The sequence below is a fragment of the Bombus impatiens genome, unplaced genomic scaffold (genome assembly GCF_000188095.3).
Source record: "Bombus impatiens unplaced genomic scaffold, BIMP_2.2 scf_0320, whole genome shotgun sequence".
Lineage (NCBI taxonomy): Eukaryota > Metazoa > Arthropoda > Insecta > Hymenoptera > Apidae > Bombus > Bombus impatiens.
In genome coordinates, this window is record NT_176739.1 from 1603623 (window position 1) to 1629697 (window position 26075).

At 33.8% G+C, this 26075-nt stretch overlaps 2 protein-coding genes and 4 long non-coding RNA genes across 13 annotated transcripts in view; 4 read left to right on the forward strand and 2 right to left on the reverse strand.

Moving 5' to 3' along the window:
• The window catches only part of LOC100746058 (facilitated trehalose transporter Tret1), a 15515-nt gene extending 10468 nt beyond the window's left edge, over nucleotides 1-5047 (reverse strand). For both annotated transcript variants that reach the window (XR_004461707.1, XM_033320627.1), the window contains exon 1: nucleotides 3771-5047. Coding sequence is in view for 1 of the 2 variants with exons in the window: in XM_033320627.1 (XP_033176518.1) it covers nucleotides 3771-3802 (32 nt within the window). In the remaining variant the exon portion in view is untranslated. The remainder of the gene's footprint in view (nucleotides 1-3770) is intronic.
• Nucleotides 1491-2720, forward strand: LOC112212824. The gene is made up of 2 exons (XR_002946653.2): nucleotides 1491-1936; nucleotides 2524-2720. It is a non-coding gene; the product is annotated as an uncharacterized LOC112212824 (long non-coding RNA).
• On the forward strand, nucleotides 2893-4024 carry LOC117151637. Its single transcript, XR_004461708.1, has 3 exons — nucleotides 2893-2916; nucleotides 3009-3262; nucleotides 3408-4024. It is a non-coding gene; the product is annotated as an uncharacterized LOC117151637 (long non-coding RNA).
• A 36-nt stretch (nucleotides 5048-5083) lies between the features above and the next one.
• On the forward strand, nucleotides 5084-8211 carry LOC105680732. Its single transcript, XR_001102261.3, has 3 exons — nucleotides 5084-6088; nucleotides 6617-6831; nucleotides 7832-8211. It is a non-coding gene; the product is annotated as an uncharacterized LOC105680732 (long non-coding RNA).
• LOC100746182 (sterol regulatory element-binding protein cleavage-activating protein) lies at nucleotides 8048-16665 on the reverse strand. 4 transcript variants are annotated; one of them, XM_012385313.3, is made up of 13 exons: nucleotides 16080-16665; nucleotides 15322-15504; nucleotides 15011-15244; nucleotides 14763-14943; nucleotides 14512-14657; nucleotides 13347-14439; nucleotides 12976-13249; nucleotides 11836-12902; nucleotides 11594-11753; nucleotides 11352-11535; nucleotides 11138-11277; nucleotides 10852-11063; nucleotides 8048-10711 (listed from the first exon to the last, which is right to left on the reverse strand). In XM_012385313.3, the coding sequence occupies exons 2-13, from the start codon at nucleotides 15435-15437 to the stop codon at nucleotides 10532-10534; spliced, it is 3987 nt and encodes a 1328-aa protein (XP_012240736.1). In that variant the 5' UTR covers nucleotides 15438-15504; nucleotides 16080-16665; the 3' UTR covers nucleotides 8048-10531. The 4 variants fall into 4 exon arrangements, with proteins under 4 accessions (XP_012240736.1, XP_012240735.1, XP_033176517.1 ...); XM_012385312.3 differs by having other exon boundaries at nucleotides 16070-16665; XM_033320626.1 differs by having other exon boundaries at nucleotides 15913-16665.
• On the forward strand, nucleotides 16565-25495 carry LOC117151638. Of its 4 annotated transcripts, none has more exons than XR_004461712.1 (3): nucleotides 17687-17895; nucleotides 18046-18200; nucleotides 25204-25495. It is a non-coding gene; the product is annotated as an uncharacterized LOC117151638 (long non-coding RNA). The 4 variants fall into 4 exon arrangements; XR_004461711.1 differs by lacking the exon at nucleotides 25204-25495 and adding an exon at nucleotides 20348-20476; XR_004461710.1 differs by lacking the exons at nucleotides 17687-17895; nucleotides 25204-25495 and adding an exon at nucleotides 16565-16698 and having other exon boundaries at nucleotides 18046-18325.
• The last annotated feature ends 580 nt before the right edge of the window (nucleotides 25496-26075 follow it).

A 26075-nucleotide genomic window follows, 5' to 3' on the forward strand; every position in this document is an offset into this window, starting at 1 on the left:
TTAGGTGGCATTGACAAAATCCGCAATCACTTAGTTGCCAACTTTTCTCGTTGCTTTTGTGTCTTGCGTTTCCTGGCTACACCGATGCGAGTCCCGTATGTCGTGACACACCTTGTATATAGCACAGAGAAGATTCACTGAGATCAACGAAGAGACCACCGTGGTTCTAGCAACAGTATCCCAGGCTAATTAGCCTTTTGACGGATTGGCTATCTCATTTGAACGATGAGAGCTCAATAATAATCCTGATCGATCACCGATAAAGTGTTAAATGAATATGAATGAACTTATGTTTCGTACGATACGCAGCAGTTGATGCCAGAAGAAGATAACAAGTAATTGTTCTGGTCTTAACCTGCGATTAATTGGGCTAAATTATCTAAGAAGCTAGCAAGCTTTAATCATCTGAAATTCAGTAGATATAGTTGGAAGATTTTCATTTAGAAGGGAAAAGTAGCTTTATTTCTTATTTCCTGTATTTTCTATCTTCTTCTTCTTTTACAATATTTTTCAATCGCTTATTTCATGATATAACTGCTAATGCTTGTTTTCTACTATAATTGAAGATGCAAGTTCTCTGTAAAATAATTGCAAGCCTGATACGAATCTACAACTTGCTATTATAATATATAACTTAATGATTATACATTGATTTTTGCACAATTGATAATTATGCAACGTAAGAGTCGTTCTGCGGGTTGATATTTTTTGCAAAATAAAAATCACACGATCACGACTGTGTTTAATTTATTTTTCCTCGCCATGGAGGGTTGACCAAATATCCAACTGAATGGCATGGACATAACAGAAACAAAGCAAGTTAAATACCTATGACTCCACTAGGACTTAATGACTATACATTGATTTTTGCACAATTGATAATTATGCAACGTAAGAGTCGTTCTGCGGGTTGATATTTTTTGCAAAATAAAAATCACACGATCACGACTGTGTGTTTAATTAATTTTTCCTCGCCATGGAGGGTTGACCAAATATCCAATTGAATGGCATGGACATAACAGAAACAAAGCAAGTTAAATACCTAGGACTCCACTTAGACACACAATTTACATAGAAACAACATACTAAATCAATTATAGAGAAAATACGGATAAAAAGAAGACAGATGTACTGATAATAAAACCAATTTGGACGTAGGGAATACCACTATGGGGGACAGCAGTAATCAGCCACATAAATAAACTAGAGGCGCTACAATCGAAGATACACAAAGGAGGATATACACAAAGACTTAAAAATACCAACAGTCAAAGAAGAAATCGCCAGGTACGCAGAAAAATACAAGGAAAGAACAGCGACACATCCAAACCAGCCGGCTGCTGAAGCGAGTAAATCTCCCATAAAGAGAAGACTAAGAAGAAAACACTGACCGCACTAAAGAAATAAAATAGTCAAACTCGAAGATGGTATCCCGTTGCCATCCACGTGTTATTTAACAATAAAATTGGAAAAATTTACTAAACGTCCAGCTGGATAAATTGTAAAATACAAGTTAAATAATAATAAAAAAAAAGAATAGAGGGTTGTAACTATGAATAGGTTTCTCTTGAGCAACTTGGCTCAATTCGACATGATATTCGTGTGTTATTATAAATCGGCCAAAGTATCTACATAAGCACTCGTTGATTTACGCGATATCGTAATCCGATACAACAGCGCACTCGAATGGAACGCTTTGTTATTATTAATGTTGGAAGCTTGTTTCATGTTCGATGACTACTTATCGAGTATTGCTCATCTTGATTACACGTAACTGTACGAAAGAATGTATAACAGTCAGAAGCATAAACTAAAGCGACACGAGAAGAATTACACCATGCTCGATGCGTGATAGAATCCGTTTAAAGTGAAAGTAACTGTTTGTTATGCGATGCAAAGAAATTCTCCAATGTTACACGTATCACGTGGCTAACAAGTATCGAATTTTCTTCGTCTTTTTGAAACACTTTTCGCATATTTCGAAATTTCAGTGCGTTTGCAAGTTCTAGCTTGCCAAAGATTGCACGTTTTATATGTTAAGGTTGGCAACTAAGTGATTGCGGATTTTGTCAATACCACCTAATGNNNNCCTAATGACAAGGTATTGACAAAATCCGCAATCACTTAGTTGCCAATCCAATTGCTTTGACTAAAAAGGTCGAATCTTCGAACGCATTTCGACATATTTCTTACAGACTTTTGAAATTTTGTATAACTGAAGATTTTAATAATAAAAGTTTAAGAAATTTGCGATTTAGCACAAAGTCTGACATCTTTTCTACGCGAATTTCTCAATGCTCCAACGTTTAGAAATGTGAAAAACCTTCGAAATCTTTTGAATATTTAACTTTCAATTGTTCAGACGTTTGGAAGTTCAAGTATTCGAAGCGCGAAGTTTCGAGATCTTAGAAATTTGACAAAATTAAAACAAAATTTAAAATTCTTCCTCCACAGCATTCAAAGTCCTCGTTCCTGATAATTTGCGATTACCAAATATATTGGCAAACTGAAAATACTTTACAGGACACTAAAGTGCAGCATTCACGTGACCAAAGCTATGGAATACTATCGCGTTACGTAACAACCTGCAATAATGTTACCGGTGCTATGAGAAAAAAAGAGCTGGAAGAATTGCCTTTTGTTCCTACAATGAGAATTTTCGTCTGGTTATCCGTGATTTTTTTTTGAGAGAAAAAAAGAGGAACGAATAATTATTCGTAAAAAAAAGCAGCAGTGTTTTCCATAGAAAACAGTAGTTTTTCCATTAAAAAAAAAAAAAAAAAAAAAAAAAAAAAAAAAAAAAAAAAAAGATACTGGGAAATAAAAATATCCAAAATTGCAATTACGATAGAAGGAGAATCGTGCGAGAGGGGAGATAAAAAACGAGAAGAGAAAAGATAGGATCATCGAATAAAAGTAAGTTGTTTATCAAACGTTGAACGCAGTATAAAATAATAATAATTCAATTTTCTCTCTAATTTGGAATTTTTTTAATATTATTCTCTTAGCAAGTTGCTAGCTTTTTGCTTTCACAACGACAGCGAAGAATAAGATAAAAAAACATGCTAAAATGATATGAATTGCTTGTTGAAACTCGCACTTCCTAGCGAGAGGAATATTATTAACATATAGCAATAATATATCGATATTAACAATATCGAAAAGCCCAGCATTAAATTCAAACAAATATCAGAGAACGAAAGAAGCGATTGTTAAATGAAAATCCTCATAGAAATTGTCCAATTTGGAACTTTAGAAAAAGGTATTTAACAACGGTATTATTTAAATAGTGATATTATATAATAAACGTTACATAATATCGTGAATAGCATTGAAATTATTATTAAATATTTTGAAGAAAATATCGGTAAATTGAAATTCTTATCGGAAAAATTTATTCGTTTCAGGACCTGTAAGCAGCGAATTGGAAAAACATTTGTCAAATAATATCATCAGGAAATTCAGCTTTTTTCTTTAAAAATTAAATACAAGGCGCCTGAATTATTCGTCCTTCGAATGGCAAGGCGTTTTTCTGATAAAGTTATCAGCCAATGTATAATATATTGGATTCTGAATATAAGAGCGGTCGATAATTTGAATTTTACTTACGTATTTACAAGATACCGTGTAAATAACCGTTAAACAGAATTATCTAAGCGAGGAAGGCAATTATTTCTGAAGATTAACGAGTTCGTTAGATAAATTTATTCTCCTCATTGCTAATCGCACAGACGTTCAATGTTAGTAGAAAACTTGAAGAATTTACAGACCTGGTGGTATCGTTGTTTCCTGGCTGCGCCATTCTAAATCGATAGTGTACACCGTAAATTACTGTTCTTGAGCTGTTTTCAAAATTCTTTCACAAGCGCATTCTTTGTTTCGCGCGTTCTGCACCAGCTACTATGCCGCCAAGCTTCTTCTTTCTGCTTGCAAATAACGTTCGAAGAATTCAGGTAATCTCATGAGATCCTGTCAGGATTTTCTTCCTCTCAGATCTTGTCAAGATTGTCCTCACAAAAAATAATTCAACTTGCTCTTCCTCTGGGGGAAAAAAAGAAAATCGAAGACGATTTCACGAGTGACCAGCTTCGATAAAGAGAATTTATGTTTCACTCGTCTTCTTAATCCTCGCCGATTCACATTCTTCTCATGCCTTCGTCTTTCACATCTTTTACAATCACGAGAATCGTGCTGTCATGTAAAATAAGGCGTTAGAAAATCTTGCAAGAGCTTCTGTTTGCTATTTTGTTTTGCTATTCTTCTTATTCCAACATCGCGCGGATCTCTTCTAATCGCAAAGAGTCCAAGAGTTCTACTTTCGTTGATAGACGACAGAGAGATATTTGAAAAGTTGCTTTCCTCCGATATTTTCTGTAACGATGATTTTTACTGTGTCAGCTGGTTGGCTTTGATCAGAACCGTAGAATTTACGAGTACGAGCCGAATATCCCAGGTACTTTCACTTCTCTCCTTCACCTTGTGACTTCCCTTGCTCGGAAATCCTAGCGTTGCAACTGAAATCCGCGTCTATGCGCCAGCCTTGCGTTCAAATGTTTCCCAAAGCCTCGTCGATCGTTCGCTCGCGTGCCTCGCTCGTGACTAAAATTCCGACGTTGACAAGTTGCAGTCGAGAAAAGCCACTGGAGGCAGGTCAAACGACCAGATCGCCTTGCCAAGCGTCGATCGCGTCCAACGTCGAAGAAAACGGCGATAATAAGGTCTTATGAACAGTGCGGAATGCGAACACGAGGCCTGGTTATCTTCTTTCTCGTATTTACGTGGAAACGCGATTTCCCGAGCTGCAGCCAGTCGTCTGGTCTCTTTGGCCAGGCCCGAGTCTCACGGGGCAACAACGAGCGTTTGCACGACCACTTCCGCTTGCAAGCCGAGAGCACAACCAGCTAGTCCTTCGCCCGACTCTTGTCTGACATACTAAACTGTTAATGAAAGCGAACAGCTCGAATGCACCTTCCGATTCCTCCTCCACCAAACACGTTCGCTTTCATCAACGAGCACATGTGACGGGTCAGCCTCAGTCAGGCGAATATCAGTCCGTTGCACCTCCAGCTTGCCGCATAGTCTTCGCGCTAATGAGGAGGCCGGTGTTTTCTAATCCTCTTTGCAAATTGATCAGACCAACGCGGGGAGAGACGAGTAGCAGTGGAAGACAGCAACGTTGAATTTAGAGTTTGGGACAAAGTGGATGACTCGGAGGCTCCTGGTGGCTCTACTGATAAGCTGGTAGCGATAGCTGGTCAGCTGGAGTAGACGTCTTGACTTGAAATATTAGAGTAGCAAGAGTAGGTTTTGGGTTTTGTTCGATTATACGCATTCTCTTCAATATTGCACTGAGTAGCGATATTTGATGTCATGTTTCACTCAAATTGGATGCTGTGAAGTATTGGGAGTAGCATTGTTAGTGTTAGGAATAAAGTATATTAGTATGTGGCTTGGGGAGTGAATTCATATCACACTGAATATTTATGTGTTAAGATGACTCAAACTGAGCCATGCAAAGTGTTAGAAATTGTTCTTTCTACTAGAAATTCTTGGTATTCTAAAGATCACTGATACAGCTTGTGGAAATCAGTGGGCCACAATATCAAACTGTATGTTTGTCTGGTGTTGTATGTAGTTCAATCTATTGGAAATCACATCTTGTATCCTCTTTGTTGATATCCTGAAATTCACTCAAGTGGCTTGAGACTTTGTTGCATTGAATATTTAGAATGCAAGCTTGAACTGGTTCACAGGAAATTTGTTTGGTAAAAGGGTTCTTACTGCTATCTTAAATATCATTGAAGAATATTGGAAAAATTCAAATACTATAATGTCATACAGGTAGGTATCTTCATTGAACTAGATTTTCTTCTATCAGGAAAAGTGTCCTCTTTAGTATCTTAGAATTTATTGAGTTACTTTAGAAACTTGAGTCTTACTTTGGAAGTTGAATGTTGATACAAAAGGCATGATACATGCTTTGCAACAACTATTTATCTTTGAGTACTTCATTATCTTGATAATCAATTAACACAATCTGACCATCATTGGATTACTTGAGCAATCTACATGTATAAGTAATGACAATGTAACAGCAAATGCTTATTAATTAATTAGTGTATTAAAACAAGAATCGTTCTGCTAAGTTCAAACTTAATATATTGGCCATTGAGAATTCTTCATGCTAACTGAGACAGCTCTCAACATGCTAATTATCCTTAACACCTGTTGTTTATTGCCACTGACACTATGGAAAACTTTTTATCTTTATTTTCAGCCAGTTAATCTTATAAATGCCTGGATTAAATTACAGATAGCAATATTTCAAAATAAATTACACTAATCTAATATCGTATTCCCAAACTTATTAACATACAAAAGTTATCCAACCGTTTTGAATTTACTTATATGAAGATTCAGAGATTTAGATCTAGATCTAGATCTATTGCAATTTTATATTGATATTGATTTCTTTGAAATTTTCTTTATGTAATAAGTTTCACAGTAGTCTATGAAATTTATTGATCTTTAGAATAAAAGAAAAATATATTAGCAAAATTCACTATAATTTATATTCCTGTGTCATTAATTAATCATCTTGCTACCTTTGTTAGAGAGAATTTAAGTACACTATGTATCACAGAAAGAGGAATATATCTTTCAAGCGTGATTTAGATAAAATCGACTGCGCTAATTGGGCATGCCGTCTATTACAAATGAGCTACTTATGTGCTCTTGCCAGTCCAATATGATCAATTACTCTCGTCTACGCTATGTTTATCAATTGTAACAGGCAATTAGCTTGCAACTGTTCGTGCATGGCCAACTTGTGTAAGTCTTTGTTGTAAGAACGATAATTCCAATTGTTTTTTCCTCCAGAAAATTATACTCTTATGATCTTGAAATATTTGAAAAATTTCAAAAATGTCTCAAATTTCTCATCTTATTACGTCGAATAATGTTGAATGGTATAACGAATGAAAAAATTTCAATTCACTTGAAATAACTTATTGGAAGATAAGGTTGTCTTGTTTGACAAATAAATTACTTTCAGGTAATTTATTTGCCAAATATTTGGTCATTTCAAATAAGGAAAGAAATAAAATAAAAACCTTATTTTAATAATTATCCGAATAAAAGCTCATAACTTTGTATGACGCGCGAATTTAAGAGCCTGTTAATGATACGAGAATCTGTCATTTATTTCTTATTGAATATTCATTGCCCTTAATACCGATAAAACCAGTTTGCTACTTGAGATTTCGGTTGGCAACTAAGTGATTGCGGATTTTATCATTAGGTGGTAATGACCGCAATCACTTAGCTGCCAACCCTATACCAAGTAGCAAAGTAATTGTAGCAAAGTAATATAGCAACACCTTTCCTTGGCAAATTTCTTTTAGTCGCTTCGTTCTCTGAACTAATGTTGGCAACTAAGTGATCGCGGATTTTGTCATTAGATGGTTTTGACAAAATCCGCAATTTCTATGTCTTATTATCAAGAATATTAATTACAAAATATGGTGTTGTGCATAATATGTCATTGAACGATATTACGCACGTAGTCTGATCATGGAATTATACTACACTTGTACTATCACCTATTGATCTGCCAAGAAACTTAATTACACACTACAATAGTATAATTCTTATCTGGAGGAAAGCTCCATACGTGGAATTTTTGATATTATAATGACTCCCAATTGCACGTTCATTTCAATTTTCTAGACGTATCCTCCTCATAAAAGATAGTAAAAATTTCCCTTCTCAAAAAAAAAAAAAAAGAAAGAAAAAACCTCCATAAACTGCATTAATAATTTATCTGTTTTAGTGAGGAGAAAAAGAAAGGATGGAGGAAATTGATCAACAGACTGTGAAGTTTGAAGCGTTTATGAGAAACTTGCAGTTTCAAATGAAATATTCAATGTAACGTATTTGTTATAATATTCAGATAGGATGAGGAAAAACTGAATCTGTATAATTATTCATAGCTTATTGATCAATCATGCGACGAGTTCATTTAGGATACTAGAGGTAACTCAAGGTGTAGTAAATGTGAGAATTTATTAAGAACTGTATATCTGGTGTACGACATATTTGCACATGTTAAATTAATTAAATAAATATAAAAATCACGCGAAATCCTAAATGAAACGTTAGCCAGCCAACTGTGTCATTAAAAGCATTTTCTTCATTCTTTTTTTAATTATTTTATCCTTGCTTTTTTTTATTCCTTTCGCGTAACGACTTCTATGAATATGAACGTGTCATGATCTCTGATATGATTTATAACTTTGGTTAAGAAAAATATATATCTCTATTTTTAATAGACGCATGACCCAACGCTAATTGCCTCGAACTTGTATCAGAAAAATAAAACGAAATTTGTTGACACGTACCGCCACACAATTCAGTCTAAAGACATATAGATCGCTATCTTTAACATTCATTTCATAACACACATGCCAAACTTCGAAACCTAACCAAAGAGTCCCCTGACAATTAACTGGAAATGTTCGAATAAAAGTGTGGAAGTTGTTGCATACGTTTTAAAAATATGATCGCATCTTTCTGATAAATTATTCAGAGTTTCATTATACAAGTGGAAGTCCAAGTAACAACTACGTATCGCTAGACTTCAAAGTTCTATGCTTCTATTAAAATTTAAAGTAATTAGAATTAACTATAAATAGATTAAGAAAGATATTACATATAAAACATCTAAAGCATATTATTTGTTATAATATGTAGTAAGTGGAATGAACCTCTGTTTGAGTTCCATTTCTTGAATTCTTGGCCGTAACAATAAAAGTTTGCATACAATTTGCAGTCTGTATATCACATAATTTGCGAGCAATAAAAACATCATATTTTTAAATCTAAAATAAACTTCTGAAATTTTCCTTCAAACGTATATGCAGCTAATGGCCGGGAACCCTTTTTGTAACATTAAACGCTCTCTTCAACAATAATTTTCTATATTTCAAACTTTACACTTGGACTTGATTCGAACGCTTTTGTACAACTTTCTCTCAGAAGAATAAAACATTGGCGACACTCTGCATCGTTATGTGTCCCAAAATATACATATTCTTCCCTTTGAACCTTAGCGAATCGCGAAGCGGAGAAGACAATTTACATATTAAATCTTCTATGGTGATACACATGTATATTATATATGTATGCAAAATAGGACCCATTTTCGTTCGTTCGAAAGTAAATGATTCTTATTATAAAAATAGATCGCTAAAACTAAATGAGACTACATGATTTAATACATAGGATGTTAAATATTCAATTCTTCCAGCCTAAGAGCTCGGTTCTTGAAAATAAAATTCAACAATTCCGAAAGACTCTTGGCAGGAGAAATTAAATTACATATTTTTCTGTCAATGCTCTAAATGAATCAACATTCAATGTACGATTCTAGATAACTGTAAATTTGCAAGCCTCCATTGACGTCATGTCGAGGGGCCAAGCGTCAGAATATTGTAATCTGTTTTATTCATTTCCACAGCCCCTTACGAAGATACGTTTATATTTAATTAGATTAAATAAAGACTGAATAAAGGCACTCTTAGACCGTGTAACAAAATTGCATAGAGACAGAATGAAATTTCGTCGTACGCTAGACATTTGTTATGCAATACATTGATTCTTAAAACTCATGGAGTTGAAAGATCCTCTATAATAAACCGATAAGTGTACTGCTTATGAACTAACTAATCGTTATTTTTAGACTGCAGATATTTATGCAAATTCATACTTTTATGAATATAATTAATAATTAATAGAACCTATATAATAGAAAAATCTACATAGTAAATTTGGATATTTTATACATCTTCGCCAAGCATTATTGCCCTCAAATTTCTCATAAGAGTATAAATATCCGCAGTCTAGATGCTTGCATAATACAGAAGTGAAATTCCAGCACATATCTGTATTTAACAACTCCGATTTAACAATCAAAAATATCAGTTCCGCATATGGATCTACTCCCAAGTTGTTTAAACAGGAAGGAAAATAACAAACGACGCTTATGAAAATGCTCATAAATCGCGCTGTGAAAGAAATTAGATGCCTCGAAATATAGCACAGCCATATTTTTTATTTGTTATTTAGGCAATGAACGGAGATATCAAAAGTTATTCGATTCTCTGTTTAGTTATCTAAAAATATGATCTCTATCATGTATCATTGCCTTTAGCGATATATTCAAATGTACATGAACCATCTCGAGAATCGTTGAAGATTTTTCGTAGCGGTTCATAGAAAGGGTTAAGTATACTTATATACTCTACACGTTTCTCTTTACCTGTCACGATAGGGTACAAATGTATTAAGGCGACGATCATGACGGGTGTAGTCTGGTGTAAAAAATTCATATTAAAAGTGTGTGTCTAATTTTCAAATGTAAAATGTACGTCGTGTAAAAATCTATATCTCCATAGATGGTATAACGCTGTTCAAATATTAAAATTAAATAAGAAACGAAACAGAGCTATGTACAATGGTGCATATACAGATCTTAATCTAGTTTATCAGAGACCAATGGGAACCTGACTATCCGCAATTGTCGACCAAAATCGCACACTACGCTATCTCTTAACGCTAACATTTGTTTTACGAAAATACAACTATCTGTGTGACCCAGTCTCACTTCGCGCACAGGCTCTCCCGTCCTCACGTCCCAAACTACTAGTGATCCCTGAAATCGTACAAATTGCAAACATATCTCATATTTTCATGAACCTTACCCACACGATATTTACGTGGCAAAAGGGTTGCTACGAAAGCTGCTAAACTAATAAAAATTTCATCTCATTAGAATAGAATATATGCACATACCTGACTGCTGGTTATGAGTAAATGATGTGTTAACATGACTAACTGTAAACTATACGCTGATCTGTGTGCTGGAAGAGCATGTAGTAAGTGTCCCTGAAATCGTTCCCATACGCATAACCTCTCATCAGTGCCAATGCTTATCACGTACGACACGGAACACGTAATAGCGGCTATAGCACCATCGTGAGCTTGTATACTGTACATACACGTTCCTATGAACAAAAAATAAAAACATGATTTTGTTATAAAAAGTTATGATTTGTTATCTAGGATATAATATAAATACCAGTTAAGAGATCCCAGACACACAAAAGGCCATCTTGAGACCCACTGCCGGACGTCATAGGGCTCACCCTATCAATGAATAGACAGGATATGGGACCACAATGACCATGGAGGGTATACAATGGCAACTGGTCCTCCAGCCTGAAATTGAATTTGAAATTAAGTAAGCGTAATTAGCGGACGTTTCAGAGAAATCATGAAACAAAGATACATACCTATATACTTTAAGAGTGTGGTCCTGACTACCAGTTAAAACTCGACCACCCTCGCTGTCAAGCACCGTTATTGCCTGCTGGTGTGCTTTATGAGAGCTAATTTTCATGCAACGAAGGTCTTCTTCGGATTGCATGATGTTATTTATATCCATAGGTGAGCCAGCACTTCCTGTTCTGACGTGAGCTAAAAAAAAGTAACAGTGCAAAGAGCAGCATATTTAAATAGTAACAAATGAACTTACTTCTTCTATAGGAGGTGAAGCCCCAGTCAATTTGTTGACCTTCACTGTAACTTTCTAATTGTAAAAAGTCAATGGAACCGTTTAATTTAGCGGCCACCACTCTACTGCCGATGAATTTTACGACGGATATTCCGAGCCCTGATCCGTCATCGAACAAACACTAAAGTATTTCATTAATTTTTACTTTGTTATTTTCTAAAATATTAATATTGCTATTGATATTGATTTTTTGTAATATTCACCTTAAATTTACCTGTAGTACCTTCCCAAAATTCTAAACTGCCGTTTGCACAACCCACGACTATAAGGTTCTCCTGATAGTCCATACACCAAATAGGAGACACTGCATGCGAGATTTGCATAGTTTTATCTATATTCACAAAAGTCACATTGTCCACTACACCGGACGAGTTTAACTGTACACTAGGAATGCACAATTGTTCTAAACTCCCTGAATTCTGCAGCTCGTCTATAGACCTATTATGTTCCTCAAAAAGATGTTTATATTGGTCACCAAAATCGAATCCTTGCTCGCGATATTGCTGTGCTTGGAACTGTTTCATCGATGTAAACTTGATATTTATCGCTGATTTTAAGTCTGGAAGATCATAAGCGTTGTCCAAACTTTTACGACCAATTTTCTTCTTCTCCAAGTTGAATTCATTGATTTGATAATCATAATCCAGTGTGTTTCCCATTGAATGCCTTTTTCTATTATCATTTTGTCCTCTGTGCATATTATATAATCCAGGAGAGGATTTTCTGCAGTTGACAGTCGACGCTGGCCAGTAGTACGATCCAAACGGATTAGTGTTCTCCATCTCCCCTCTCGAAGGTGGCGAACCACTTTCGTAATCCGACATTAACTCATCCACATCCGGTGTTGTATGGTTCAAGTTTTTATTAGGACTACTATAGAACTGTTTTCTATCTATGTGAATTAACTGTTCACCCGATGTTGCATCCCACACTTTGATGTGTCCAGCTAAACAGGTACTGGCTATGGTGTTGCCGTCTGTAGCGATGCATTCTACTTCTTGAGCGTGACCTTCAAGAACTAGGGGTAATGCCTCCAAAACCAATTGTGTTGCTGAATCGTGTGCCTTTTCTGTCTGATACCAACTTGCTCGCCATTCGGCGTAATTTCTCGAGCAAATACATCTATAGAGGACAACCATGGTATAGGCAACGACAATAATACTAATGAGACATAGCACTGTCGCTAAAAATATTTCCATCGGACTGGAGGGAATGAAAGGAGCATCCGCGTTAAATCCTCGACTTTCTGACCTTGTTGGTAATTCCATATCTGTAATAAATTTTTAACTGAATGACTGTGTCGTTAATTGTATTGATAATTCTTTTATATTATATATACTTACCTGAGAAATCTAACGGGTCGAAGGCGACAGTCGCAAAACTCTGCCATTGAAAATGCTGCACATCATTTGGATTACTAATTTGTTTCACTAATTGCGGACTGACAGCATGAGACAGTTTCATAGTAGGTAATACAATTATACGTCCACCGGCGGCAGAGATGTTGTACATTGAAAGGATCGAAGACCAGTGATAAAGCGATAAACGACTCCAAGGTGGGAATTCCACTGGTCTTAATTTATTCAATTCGTCGGTAATATTATTTGTTAAATCACCCTAACGTACAAAAAAACGCGGTAAATTAAAATTTATGTTCTGGAAATTCCATACATTTAGCGTTTAAAATAAAATAAACAGATGGTCTCTAAATTACCTGTTTGTTCAAATGATCTGGAGCAATGGTTTCAGAAGCAATTGACACTGATTTCATGGTATTTAATTCGACGTAATTGCTTGAAGACTGAGACCTATCTACTGTGTATCCATCAATATCTGATTCTGATTTTAATGTTTCACTTAGATGTATAACATGTTCAACAATGCCAGAATTGTAAATGATCATGCTGATCCAGACAACCATCCATACCATAAAGGCACGCTGAAATATTCGAGTTCTTGCCCAGAAATGTACTAGACGTAAACGTTTTGGAATTTTGCCAAATGTATGAGTGTTTTGTGTATTTGGAGCTATGACATTCGTCGGGCCACTAGATAAACCATTTAATCTCGGATGAGATTTTGATCGGAAAATATTTGGTTTTCTATTCGTTATGGTCGTCGTAAATTGCTTACGCGTAGTTGGTATGTTGGGCAAATGAAACTTCGACGTTTCATTAGACAACTCAGTCCGTCGAATATCAATAGCGAGGATTGTTGAAAAGAACATCATTTGCAGGAAGAAATCATTGACTAATCCCACAATGGCAAATATACAAAATTCTTGTATGGCTGGCACAAAAGTAAACAATCCAATTGTCAGGATTGTCACTTCTGTAAGCAAATTTTTGGTAATGGACCAACCTTCTTTGGAGAGGGCTTGAGCAACGCGTATTTTCACATCCAAATGTGCTGGAGTACTCACTACACTTTTGGTTAATACCAACACATTTTCTAGCCCAACGATAATCACCAAATATGGGAACACTTCTTTTCCACTTAAACTCAATGTTAAGCCAAAAAAAAAGCAAATACCCACAGTCATAGACAAAGAACCTATCACTGTTACTGTTGCACTAAAAGCTATTCCAATCTTTGATTTCACTAACTCTATTTTACGCACAGAGAAATAAACATAGAAAAACAAAGCAAAAAATGTCATCATTAGGGGGAAAAAGTCACTATAGTTAAATTCACCAGGATAAAGAATATGTAATGTTTCATCCATTGGAATGTAAGTAGCATTATCATTTTGTATCTGATGAAGATGATAGTAACTTTTCAATCTATGTTGTAATCCTTTTATAAACCTGAAAATACAAACAACCAAGTAATATGAAAAGTAATTGTCAACTAATTATACTTGTCAATTAATTACTTACTCAGGGTCATAGTCCTTTAAGTAAATAGTTACTGCATATTGTAAAATCCTTTGTCTAAGTCGAATTGGATATCTTTTAATTCCAGTTTCTTTTAAATTCATTCCAAACATTACTTCGGCTAAACTAATTTTACCTTTTTGTAGATTCTGTAAAACATAATTTTATAATTACAGCAAATCTTTTTTATTCTTATTAAAATCTCTCTTAAATCTTATTATTTCTGGACTTTATTCAATCTACTGTTGTCATACCTGGTACGAATATATAGTATTTATAAGATTTGTATCTTGTGCATACAGTTCAATACTTCGTTGCCATAGATTTGCAGGTGAAAGAACCAAACAATTGTATTCTGGCAAAACTTCTGACTTTTTGCCATTTCTTTTTTTAACTGCCTCAATATGTAAGCAGACTTGACCTAGTGTCTTTAGTCTAGAAGAAATAATAACAATAAAGACATAACACAACTCAAAGAGTCAACTAAAAGCAAACAACTTACGTTTTTGGATGCTGATAATTCTGTATGATTTCTAAAAGATTAAAAACTTCATACAGTGGACCTCTGAAAGCATCCATCAGTGTTAACTCCTCTGTCCATGGTATAACTCCAACCCTTAATACCACTTGTTGCACATAAAACACAGAGTTCTCTGTATTATTTTCAGGTACAATAGTATGGTTAATTATTGTCCTTGGCACATTGCCAGGCATTGGTACATTAACCAAAGGAGAGCTATAGAAAAAAAAATGGCAATTATTTTTTAATTCCTGTTATTTGTTGTAGGATACAAATGAAGCAGTATTACTAACCAGCATAGCAATACAATCGAGATTGCCAATGAAATGATTGCAATGGGATGAGACGAACAAAACAGGCCATGGGCATAATACAGCCCTGCCACCCTATCTGGTAAACTACGAAACATTTCACTTTAAAGCTGCCTCACTAACATGTCTCACATCATGTAGATATACATATTATTAGCATATGACCTGAGAACATTTGAAAAAAAGATATGATAGGTACAGTAGTGCATAATATGCATGCGCAAGAAAACACATTCATAATAATACTTGCTAAAAAGAAATTCACAATAAATTAAATACAGTAGAGATCATAGATTTATTGGAGCACAAGAAAGGACATTCATAATACTTGTTAAAAGGAAATTCGCAATAATTTAAATACAATGTATCATGGACTTATTGAAGCACAAGAAAGGATATTCATAATAATATAGAGATATAATAATAATCGCAATAATTTGAATATATCTAATCAAATATACGTGTATGTAAACATTTACAGGGAATGATTTCAGAAAAGAAAAAGAAAACGTCCAACGTATTTTTCTTCACGTTATCAACGACATTACGCAATTGACGTATTATTCAATTCACATTTTTAGAGGAACGAAAGGTTCAATGATGCACAGCGTGCAAGGTTGCGACGAGCAAATACGTTTTCGTCCAACCAAATCCATGACGCAATAAGCGGCACGAATAAAACGATGATTGGACACGACGAGAAAACAAGTCGACGTTACACATCACTTACGTATGCGTACCACACTAATTATATCATTTCTCTCAGATCGGTCTCTTCATTTCAATTTACATTGTCGGACGAATAATCGACACAGTAACAAGTGAAAACGAGACTCTTTTTCCACACAAAATAAATCCACTATAAAATGTACATTATCACTCTTCTAGCACCATGCTAAAGAAGATTCTTCAAGTTGCACTCCACGCGAACAATTTATACACATGAAAAAAACACTACTAGTGCGATGAAAAATATTTTTTATCATACTTTATTTTCAGTAAAATCGGACAGATAATCCAGTAGGAAGTGTAGTTTTATGAAGATACAGTTACGAGCTCGAACGATTTTGAGGTTAGGTTCGCTCGTCGTGGTTGCACGTATATGTGTAGATGATAGTCGGAATTGATCTTGTAACGCGAAACGCGACGTAAAATGCGCAAGAATCAGTCACACGTGCTTTGAATCGTGCGTCACTTCTCGAATAAAGGAGAGCAGAAGCGAATACGAGCACGACGATGCTCGAGAAACGACTTCGTAAACGAGATGAGTGTAACCAGAGAACCCGAACACGGCCGGCGTAAATTTCCTGAGTGCACTGGCCGGTTTCAATTTAACCCGCAACGACACTGCACAGAGTGGTAATTTATTTTTAAACGGTCCGGTCGAGCCTCCGACTGGCGACCAATCGCAGGTGCATTAATGTTATGCAGCCCAGCTGAGCCCCTCTCGCGCCTTTTGCCACGCACGTGACAAAAAATTTGATAAATCTGTGGAATGAGACCGTCGACAAACTGAACCAATTCTCTTGGCTTCACGTTCGCTTTTCTCCACCCTCTTCAACCCATCAAGGACTAACGTTGCGTCAAGGCAGCGTTTCATTTGCAATTTATCTAATCAATTTTCATTATCAAATTCTATTTTTCTTTTTTAATACTGTGTCCTAGGACCTATTTAATATTTTTTCATCGCTATTTTTTCCATCATTATTTTTTCCATCACTATCTTATCTTTTCCACCTTGATCTCACAATTTTATAAAGTTTAAAAAAATTGAAGTATTTATAACATTATGAAAAAGTTTTGTGAACATATAATTTTGAAATGACATCGTCAATAAGCAATTCTCGCATTTCAAATATTATTATTAATATTAATAGATTGGGTAGATTAACATTTTACACTGTACTTGTTTATTACTGCATACAACAGAAAATGCACTAATTCTCCGGTTTGGCATAACGTGGAAAAGAATGAATAAATTTCTGATTTTATTACTATTTTTGCATTGAATGATTTATGTTGTAGCTGTGTATATATTCAATATATAATATTATTAAAACGGTGATATTTGAATCTAAAGAACAGTAAAATGATTTATTTAATTAAACGATAATTGTGTAGATTATTAGTATATTAAAAATAACTTACAAAACATACTTGTCTATTCTTTAAACTTCCAAATATAGGTTGGGCTAGATATATTTCTATACTTTATTATAAATTCTATTCATATTATTATACATTCTGTTATATAAATTTTATAGCCAAAAGTACGTAAATTAAATTGTATTGTGTTTATAATGTTTTATTATACAAATTTTCATATAAAATAAAGAGTAATAATAAAGAGTAATGTATAAAAAGAGAATAGTATGATATATAGTACCTATTTCGAATTTAAATTCTATTTAGAGAAGAGAACGCAAGTGGCGCTAGTAGTTTCCGCGTTTTCCGCGTCGGTCAGTTTGAATTCGCGTTTCGTTGCATGAAATTGTGAAAATTATATAGAAAAGTGACTTCAATTACCATAAATCTTTCTCAAAGAGCGATTAAACGGTATACTATTGTATAAAATGTTATAATTTCGCGAACGGTATCGATAATTTATTTCGTTTCAATGTTTGTTACTTCGTATGAGAACATTACTGACGCTTTGCACCTTCAATTTATTTTCCACATCTGACGCTGCAAATTCGTCTGTTCTAGGTTTAATTCAACTACTGGAGCAATGTAACAGGAATAAATCTAAGTGGAGTGAAGTAGGAAAGAAGTGGGAAGAGTGAAGTAGGAAAGAAATAGGAAGAGTAAAGCAGCCGTTAATTTAACAAAATGGAAAGCATTGTCGTAGGACCAAGTAATTGGTGAGTCTAATTGAATTTTTTTTATGTGTGAGTAGAAATGTATGCGTGCGCAGTAATGGAGATATTATAACGTTGCAATATTTCTAAAATAATGAAGCTATATAAATATGTATAATATCCCAATATTTAAACAAAATTTTTATTTCTCTATGTATTTTTTGATACGTATTTAATACCTTAATTATAAAAAGAAAGATTATTGCGCCAATAGAAACCTTTCCGCCAATTACAAAAGGTCATTCAGCCATATTTGCTTCTTTATTATGTTTATTCTATCTTGTCTCGGCAATATTTTATAGTTAATCGCGATTATGAAATTCGGTACGCAACATTAGCTTTTGATGCAAATTAATTTCTTTTAGATAGAATAAAAAACAAAGTGATGGAAAAATAAGATTTTAATCAGTGCAAAAGAATTAATCATTTGCCAGGATTGTGCAAGAAGAATGTTGTACTTGAATCTTTGATCTTGAATCTGAGTCCAAATGCTAGTTTAAACTTGTATATTTTTTTGGAAAATTATAAAGATATTGAAAGATATAAATTCTTATCGTTACAGTAAAATTCAATTTTTTCCATGGACTAAAGGTACCTTTATTATTTAAATTTTATCATTAATTATGTTTATTATTTTATTTTGATCTTGCAATTCCCAAATGACGATACAGTTGAAAACGATTTTTTAACATAGAAGATACACGTAATTCTTTAATTCTTTAAATAAATGATTTTCGCAATTTTTAGATTAATAAAAAAAGACAAAATTTTAATTACGTTTAATACATTATTAAAAAAGGAAAAGATTACAAATAATTAAGAAACGCCATCACATTTAGCACGGAATAGTCGCATTTTAAAGTGACTTGCACTTTGAACGAGAATACGTTGGATTAAGCTGTACAGAATATTCTGGACACTCGACGCTTTAACTTGACGCTCAGTCCAAGTAAAGGAATCGATCCTCACCGCAGATTTTTTAAAAATAAAAATTCCCCGATAGTCATGCAAACTATATTACGTTCGTAAAATAATCCAAATATTTGATTTTGCTTTTCGTCTTCAGTAGAAAAATGATTGAAAGGAAAGTATCTATCTTTCAACAGTAAGTGCCAGATCCAGCTTTCATGTAAAGAGCTGAATTTTTTAGAAAATTGCCCATTATTATTGGTCTTGTTTCTTTCTTTCAAAAGATAAAATTGTTCCTCTTCCTCGATAATTCGAAATTTTTCAAAATTTGTTAGGATTCTAGTATAAATAAAAATTCTAATTTCTACAAAATTCGATTAATTCAATTTTAATTTTATTATTTATTTGATTTCACGGTATTAAAATTTCTAAACGAGTATCATATTTTGAACGCTTCCTTTTCCTAATAAAAAATCTCCCAAAGACTCTAACTGAATTCTAAAAATTCTCACTAACCTTGAAACTAATTAAAGCCTCAAGATAGATTTCTAGTTTTATCCGACAATTTTTTTTTACCAATTTTGAACCAATCGGGTCAAAAGTTACGCGACCAACACGTGTTGCACAGTTTTGAGCCAGACTGCTCAGCCTACGGAGCTTTGAGCTTTTTGGACAGCCTTCCGACTGTGATCATCTAATTTCGCAGCCGCTTAGTTATTTTTGCGAGCTCATCCACCCAATATCGTCACTTAAAACAGAAATACAACAGCCCGCGTGTATTCTATGTTATTTTAGAAGATTTATGTATAATTTTGTATAATTTTTATGTAAATGTTTAGATATTTAGAACTATTTTGTCAACATTTTTAAAACAATTTATAATAGAATATTTTGTCTCTTAATAGTTCAGGTTTTACATGATTTCTAGATAGAGAAGTCTCAACATTTTTATAGTGCACTTAACTCTAGAAGTTTGGAAGATTCTTTCAGATCTAGACCAAGTCTGGACTCTTTCAGTTCTAAGGCTTTTACTATTTTCTCAATTTTAGATTCTCCAAATATATCTTCAGTGAAATTTTTCATTTCAACATTTCAGAATCATTTCTACACTACATTATTTAATATTTAATATTTCAGGAAGAAAAGTTTAAGAGACTTGCGTTTCTTCTTTTTCTTTTTATCTCTTAGTTATTAAGATTTTATAGAGGGAAATAAGTTTTTAAATACTGTTTCAATTCTAGATTTCTCAAAGATGCTCTGAATGAAACTTCCCACTGAAGGAGCCTCCAATGATCTTCCTCTCTTGAGTTCTTTGTTCTCTGCTTGAGAAGATTTATTATTATCACCTAGACAGTGTCTAGACACAGAACAAGTGTGTCAAAGAATCTTCTTCAAAGAGACCTTCAAAATTGTTTTACTTTTATATTCTAAAAAGCTCTTCACTGCACCTATATTATGAAATTTGTGATTATGGATTTTCCTTTGTCCCCTACTTAAGAAGGATCACTATTATCATCAAAATACTTTGCAGCATCCTACAGTTGTGCTTATGACACAGTTCCTGATGCTGGTAGATTCAGCTAACAAACAATTTTGGATATTTGCTGTCATTAACAATAATGGAAAATTTCTGATTGCGAGAGTCTTCATGGGCATAAGTTTGAAGTGTCAAGGTTATCTGCTACTCTTCATGGCTGACAGATATGAATTTCGTGTCACGCGTGTACCTCATGATTTGGCTCATCTATAGCTGTTCTAAATTTTTGGACACTGACTTCTGTGTCCCCTCTTTGGAATAAATTTCTCTTCCTAGTTGAACGCTGGAATATTCCATTTTAGCAAATCTTACTTCAGAATTTCTCTTATAATAAGAATAAAAAAGCCACAGTGTGTTACAACTTGTTTCTCCCTACCACAGTATTCTCTCTATCAAAATAATGTAATTTACTAATTACGTAATCGTGATAAAATCGTACACATGTTCATTTCAATGTGGCAATAAAGTAATTAAAGTTCTATACTTCTCAGGCTTGCCTTTTAACCCATACTATATCACATTGTTGAACTTGCATACAAAATCATCATAATTGGCTTCGATATGCATGACTGACCTTCTTCAACAAATCTTTGTTAACAAATCTTTTACGTTATCTCTCCACTATCTATTTCATTAAATAAAATCCATAGTTCACTTGTACTTCATTCAAAGCCAACATGATTTCTCACTACTGATATCCCATGCATTCCTGGGAAATAAAAATTTCCCTATTAATCTATCTTCACAAAATGTTTACTTCTCAGTTGTCTATCTTCAGAAAAGTGGAAACATGTTTGCGAATTGATTACATTTGAGGCCTTCGCAGTAAAAATAGATCATGGCATATCTTTCCTGAACGTGAATTTATTATTTTAATTTATTTCAACAAGTTGCATGAATCGTAACAAAAATACTGAAATGCGTATTTTCTAAATGGGATCAATTATCGTATAGAATATATATTTATAGATATAACGTTGTTATAACAATATACAGGGTGGTTGGTAACTGATGGTACAAGTGGAAAGGGGGTGATTCTACGCGAAAAAAGAAGTCGAAAATATAGAATAAAAATTTTTTTTTTTTTAATTTTTCCATCGAGACAACGATCTACAGTGAGATCCGTTATAACGTACCGCACGCGTACCGAGCCAAAATTCAAAATCGATTTTCTCGAAAACAAAGCCTCGGACGAAAAATTTTTATTCTATATTTTCGACTTCTTTTTTCGCGTAGAATCACCCCCTTTCCACTTGTACCATCAGTTACCAACCACCCTGTATATTGTTATAACAACGTTATATCTATAAATATATATTCTATACGATAATTGATCCCATTTAGAAAATACGCATTTCAGTATTTTTGTTACGATTCATGCAACTTGTTGAAATAAATTAAAATAATAAATTCACGTTCAGGAAAGATATGCCATGATCTATTTTTACTGCGAAGGCCTCAAATGTAATCAATTCGCAAACATGTTTCCACTTTTCTGAAGATAGACAACTGAGAAGTAAACATTTTGTGAAGATAGATTAATAGGGAAATTTTTATTTCCCAGGAATGCATGGGATATCAGTAGTGAGAAATCATGTTGGCTTTGAATGAAGTACAAGTGAACTATGGATTTTATTTAATGAAATAGATAGTGGAGAGATAACGTAAAAGATTTGTTAACAAAGATTTGTTGAAGAAGGTCAGTCATGCATATCGAAGCCAATTATGATGATTTTGTATGCAAGTTCAACAATGTGATATAGTATGGGTTAAAAGGCAAGCCTGAGAAGTATAGAACTTTAATTACTTTATTGCCACATTGCGCTTGTACCACCAATTACCAACCACCTTGTATATATATATATATAACATATTATTCAACATATACGTTAGCTAGGGAATTATTTGTTTCACCAAATGTTAGAATTGAATTTTCCTTTAAATGCCATTTTACATTTTAATGCTTCAAATTATATATTTTATTATATAGTACTGCTTCAACTATTATTATATTTAAGTTAAAATATTATAAATTTAATAATCGTTCTCGTGTCCCATAAGACACCAAGATTCGATGCTTTATAGAAACCGTGCAATCTGTACGAGGAAGCCCATTTACTGAACTTGTTCGAGGTGCAGTCTGATCTTCGAGCAACATTTCTGCTTTTCAACACTCATATTGACGTACATCCACGTAATATTTACCGTGAATATTTATGAGAAGCCGCTGGATGGAATTACCGATGCAAAGCAGCGCCTTTTTTTATCTGCTTTCCTCATGTTATAAATTGCCATGAACTACGGGTGAACAGTTTTATGTATATTCGATTATACAGTGCATAATGTTGCACGAAAATTTGCCTTTTTCACACGCGCGCCGGTTCTTTGGATCTGACTGTTTTTTTTTTTTTTTTCTTTTTGTACTCGATATACAATGTTTTCATTTCTTACAAACGAGCTTTTTCCATGTTAAATCACGTCAGAATATTTCTGTGTTCCTACTTCCTGATACCTGCTATGTTTATTCATTTCATTCTTTTTCTAGATTAACATTTTGTATTGCTTATGTCGAAGATCTTCTGCTGAAAGGCTGATGATTTAGATACTGTATCCTGACTCGACAATTTTCTTGAAAAATGTTCGATTTTTTAAAAACTCAAGATTTTCTTAGATTGGTAAAATCTCAAAATTTTCTAACGAAGAGATCGTTTACAATATATATATTTCTGAGAAATTTCGAGATATTTTTTATGGCAAATAAAGTTATAAAATATCATATCACATATAATCAAAATTTGCAAATATTCCAACATGCTTTCTGTTTCTAATAAATTCTGAGAATGTCTATTCAAATATTAATTAATGTATAATCTCTGTTTCGAAATTTTACGATCGTTTATTTTTTTCTTTTTTGAAATTGCATAATTACGGAATTTATAATTTCTTTTCGAAAGACGAATGTGATAGTGTGTTTGAAATTGAGAGTGACGTGGAATAGAATGTACATGATCGCAGAATCATTGTATAAAGCAGGCGACGAAATTCTCGATTCTGAATTTTAATATCCGTTGAGGTCATACTTGTTAATTATTATTTATGTAATTCCTTTTTGTGGATACACGTTCCGGGTGAGTGGTTGGAGACGAGGCGAATTACGATGGAAATACGATGAAATAATGCTTCACTTACGTACGAATTGTCGTCGATGTAATTATCGAATAATATTATATAAAGATTAAGAATATATTCTATACCATGTATCGACGATAATTTTTACCACGCAGTCGCGTTTTTGTTCAATGTTTAATGCCTCGTCATCTCTCCAATTGCACGATTTTATTATTAGACGATTTTATTATTAGGCCATTCGAAATATTAAACTAAAAGATAGAAATGAAAATTTCTCCTCTACAGAAGAATTATTCCAAATCTTCTATTAACGATAGTAAAATGTAAGAAGAAGAGATACTAATTTATTCTAGCGAAAGGTATTAAAATTAAAGTTTCCTTTTCGTAATAGGATTATTCCAAAACCCCCTAGTAGTTACTAGCAATCATTTATTAATTGAAACGCTTGTCGGTTGCTGATGCTAATAAAACGATAATAAGAAAATTTATCTACAGCACATCTTTTCTACAGCAGATTTACTTCCTCTGTTTCTTCTTTATTTATCTGACCCATATATTTTAACGCTAATGACACAAAACGAGAAAGAAAAACGTTAGAATACTTTATCGAAAGCGGAAATAAACATCTCTTCTTGAAAGTACAACTATTCCATATTCACTAACGACCAACGTACAAGAAATAAAGAAATAAAAAATTATCGTATTTCGAACAAATATCAGTAATTCAAAATCCGGCTGCTTCCTATCAGTTCTTATAATTCTCAAGGCAATCTCAAGCTACGTAATCCATCATTAGAAAATTTCCTTGACACCTAACCTTTGCTGCACAACAGTATGGAATTATTGGACACTGGGTATAGCTGGGTCTGCTATCCATTCAACGCAAGACGAAAGCATGTTTTCATCGCTGGTGAGCGTTTGAAGTCGGATTAACTCCGCATTGTTAGCCGGTATCCATCTCGACCATTCCATTATCCCGCTGATTGACGTACCTAATTGCATCAATTGCGTAACAAATGGAAATTGGGCTGCTGTGAAATGGTCAATGCCGCGTGCTGGAGGCGAGCGTCTGCGCCAATACACGCGGCGCGAAAACGCGCCTCAAAAACACTTCCTTCGCTTATTTTTGCTGTTTTAGGAGAAAGTAAGGAATTGGTTATACAGGTTAGATTTGCGTTACGAGCGAAGGACCACCAGCTGCACTTTGGCGGTCGATTTGACAAATTACGGTAAATAACCTGTTATGGTGACGTTGACCCATGAGCGACAGATTGCGAGCTGCCATCACGTCATATTATTATGTATATGAATGGATGCCATGGGAGGTGATCGAGAGACGATTTCGATGCAACGACGAATGATGAGTTAATTGGGAATTAGGATTTTTAGTGTCAGGCTGACGTTTTCGGTGCGGAAATTTTTTTTTAATAGGATTGCACGATGAGTCCACGGGAGACAGGGGGAACGTTGATTTTAACAAAAATCCTGAGAATATGGAGTTTAATATTTCTTCGTATTCTCGTACGTATGCTCTTTATCGCTGCATACGTCGCGTTAATTGAAATATAAATTTTCCACCTGTACGACGTATTTCTTATTATGTACGGTTAAATGTGTTGTACTGTTACGAAGTATAGGTAAATTTACGCAGAATAAACCGAAGAATAAAATGTTCCACTCTGTGTAACGTCCACGAGAAGATACAAAGTTGTAAAATTATGTATTGAGTAATAAATATTCGCTTTCTGGGAAATATGATAAATATTTCTAACAAATATAATAATTTCATACACGTATGTACGAGGTTAGGAAACTAATTCTTAATATAGTGTAAATAAATGTGGAAATTATAGTTCTAGACGGAAATTGAAATTTTCTCTGATGAATCAAACTTCTAGCTTTCTAGATATTTTAAATAAATACAAGTTATCCTAAAATTTCGAAAATTCTCATTTCTTTGAATGAAGTGTTAACTGTAGGTTTCTAGGTACGAAGGTAGTTTGAAAAAATAAATACGATAATAATAATAAATAATTATAAGTAATAAATAAAATAAATAAATAGCCTGCAATAAGAAAGACTCGAAAAAGAAAAAGATCATGAAAACAATAAATAAAATTCTTAATGCTTTTTTAGTATTTATTTACACAGAAAAGACCGAAAGTATTTAGACTACTCGAAGGATGTTTCGCAATCTATTAAGCGCGTCAAAATAACAAAGTAAATATTTTATTACGACACTAAAGAAACCGAGTTCGATGATATAAATTGATATGAAAAAATTGCAAACGTAAATGTGTATT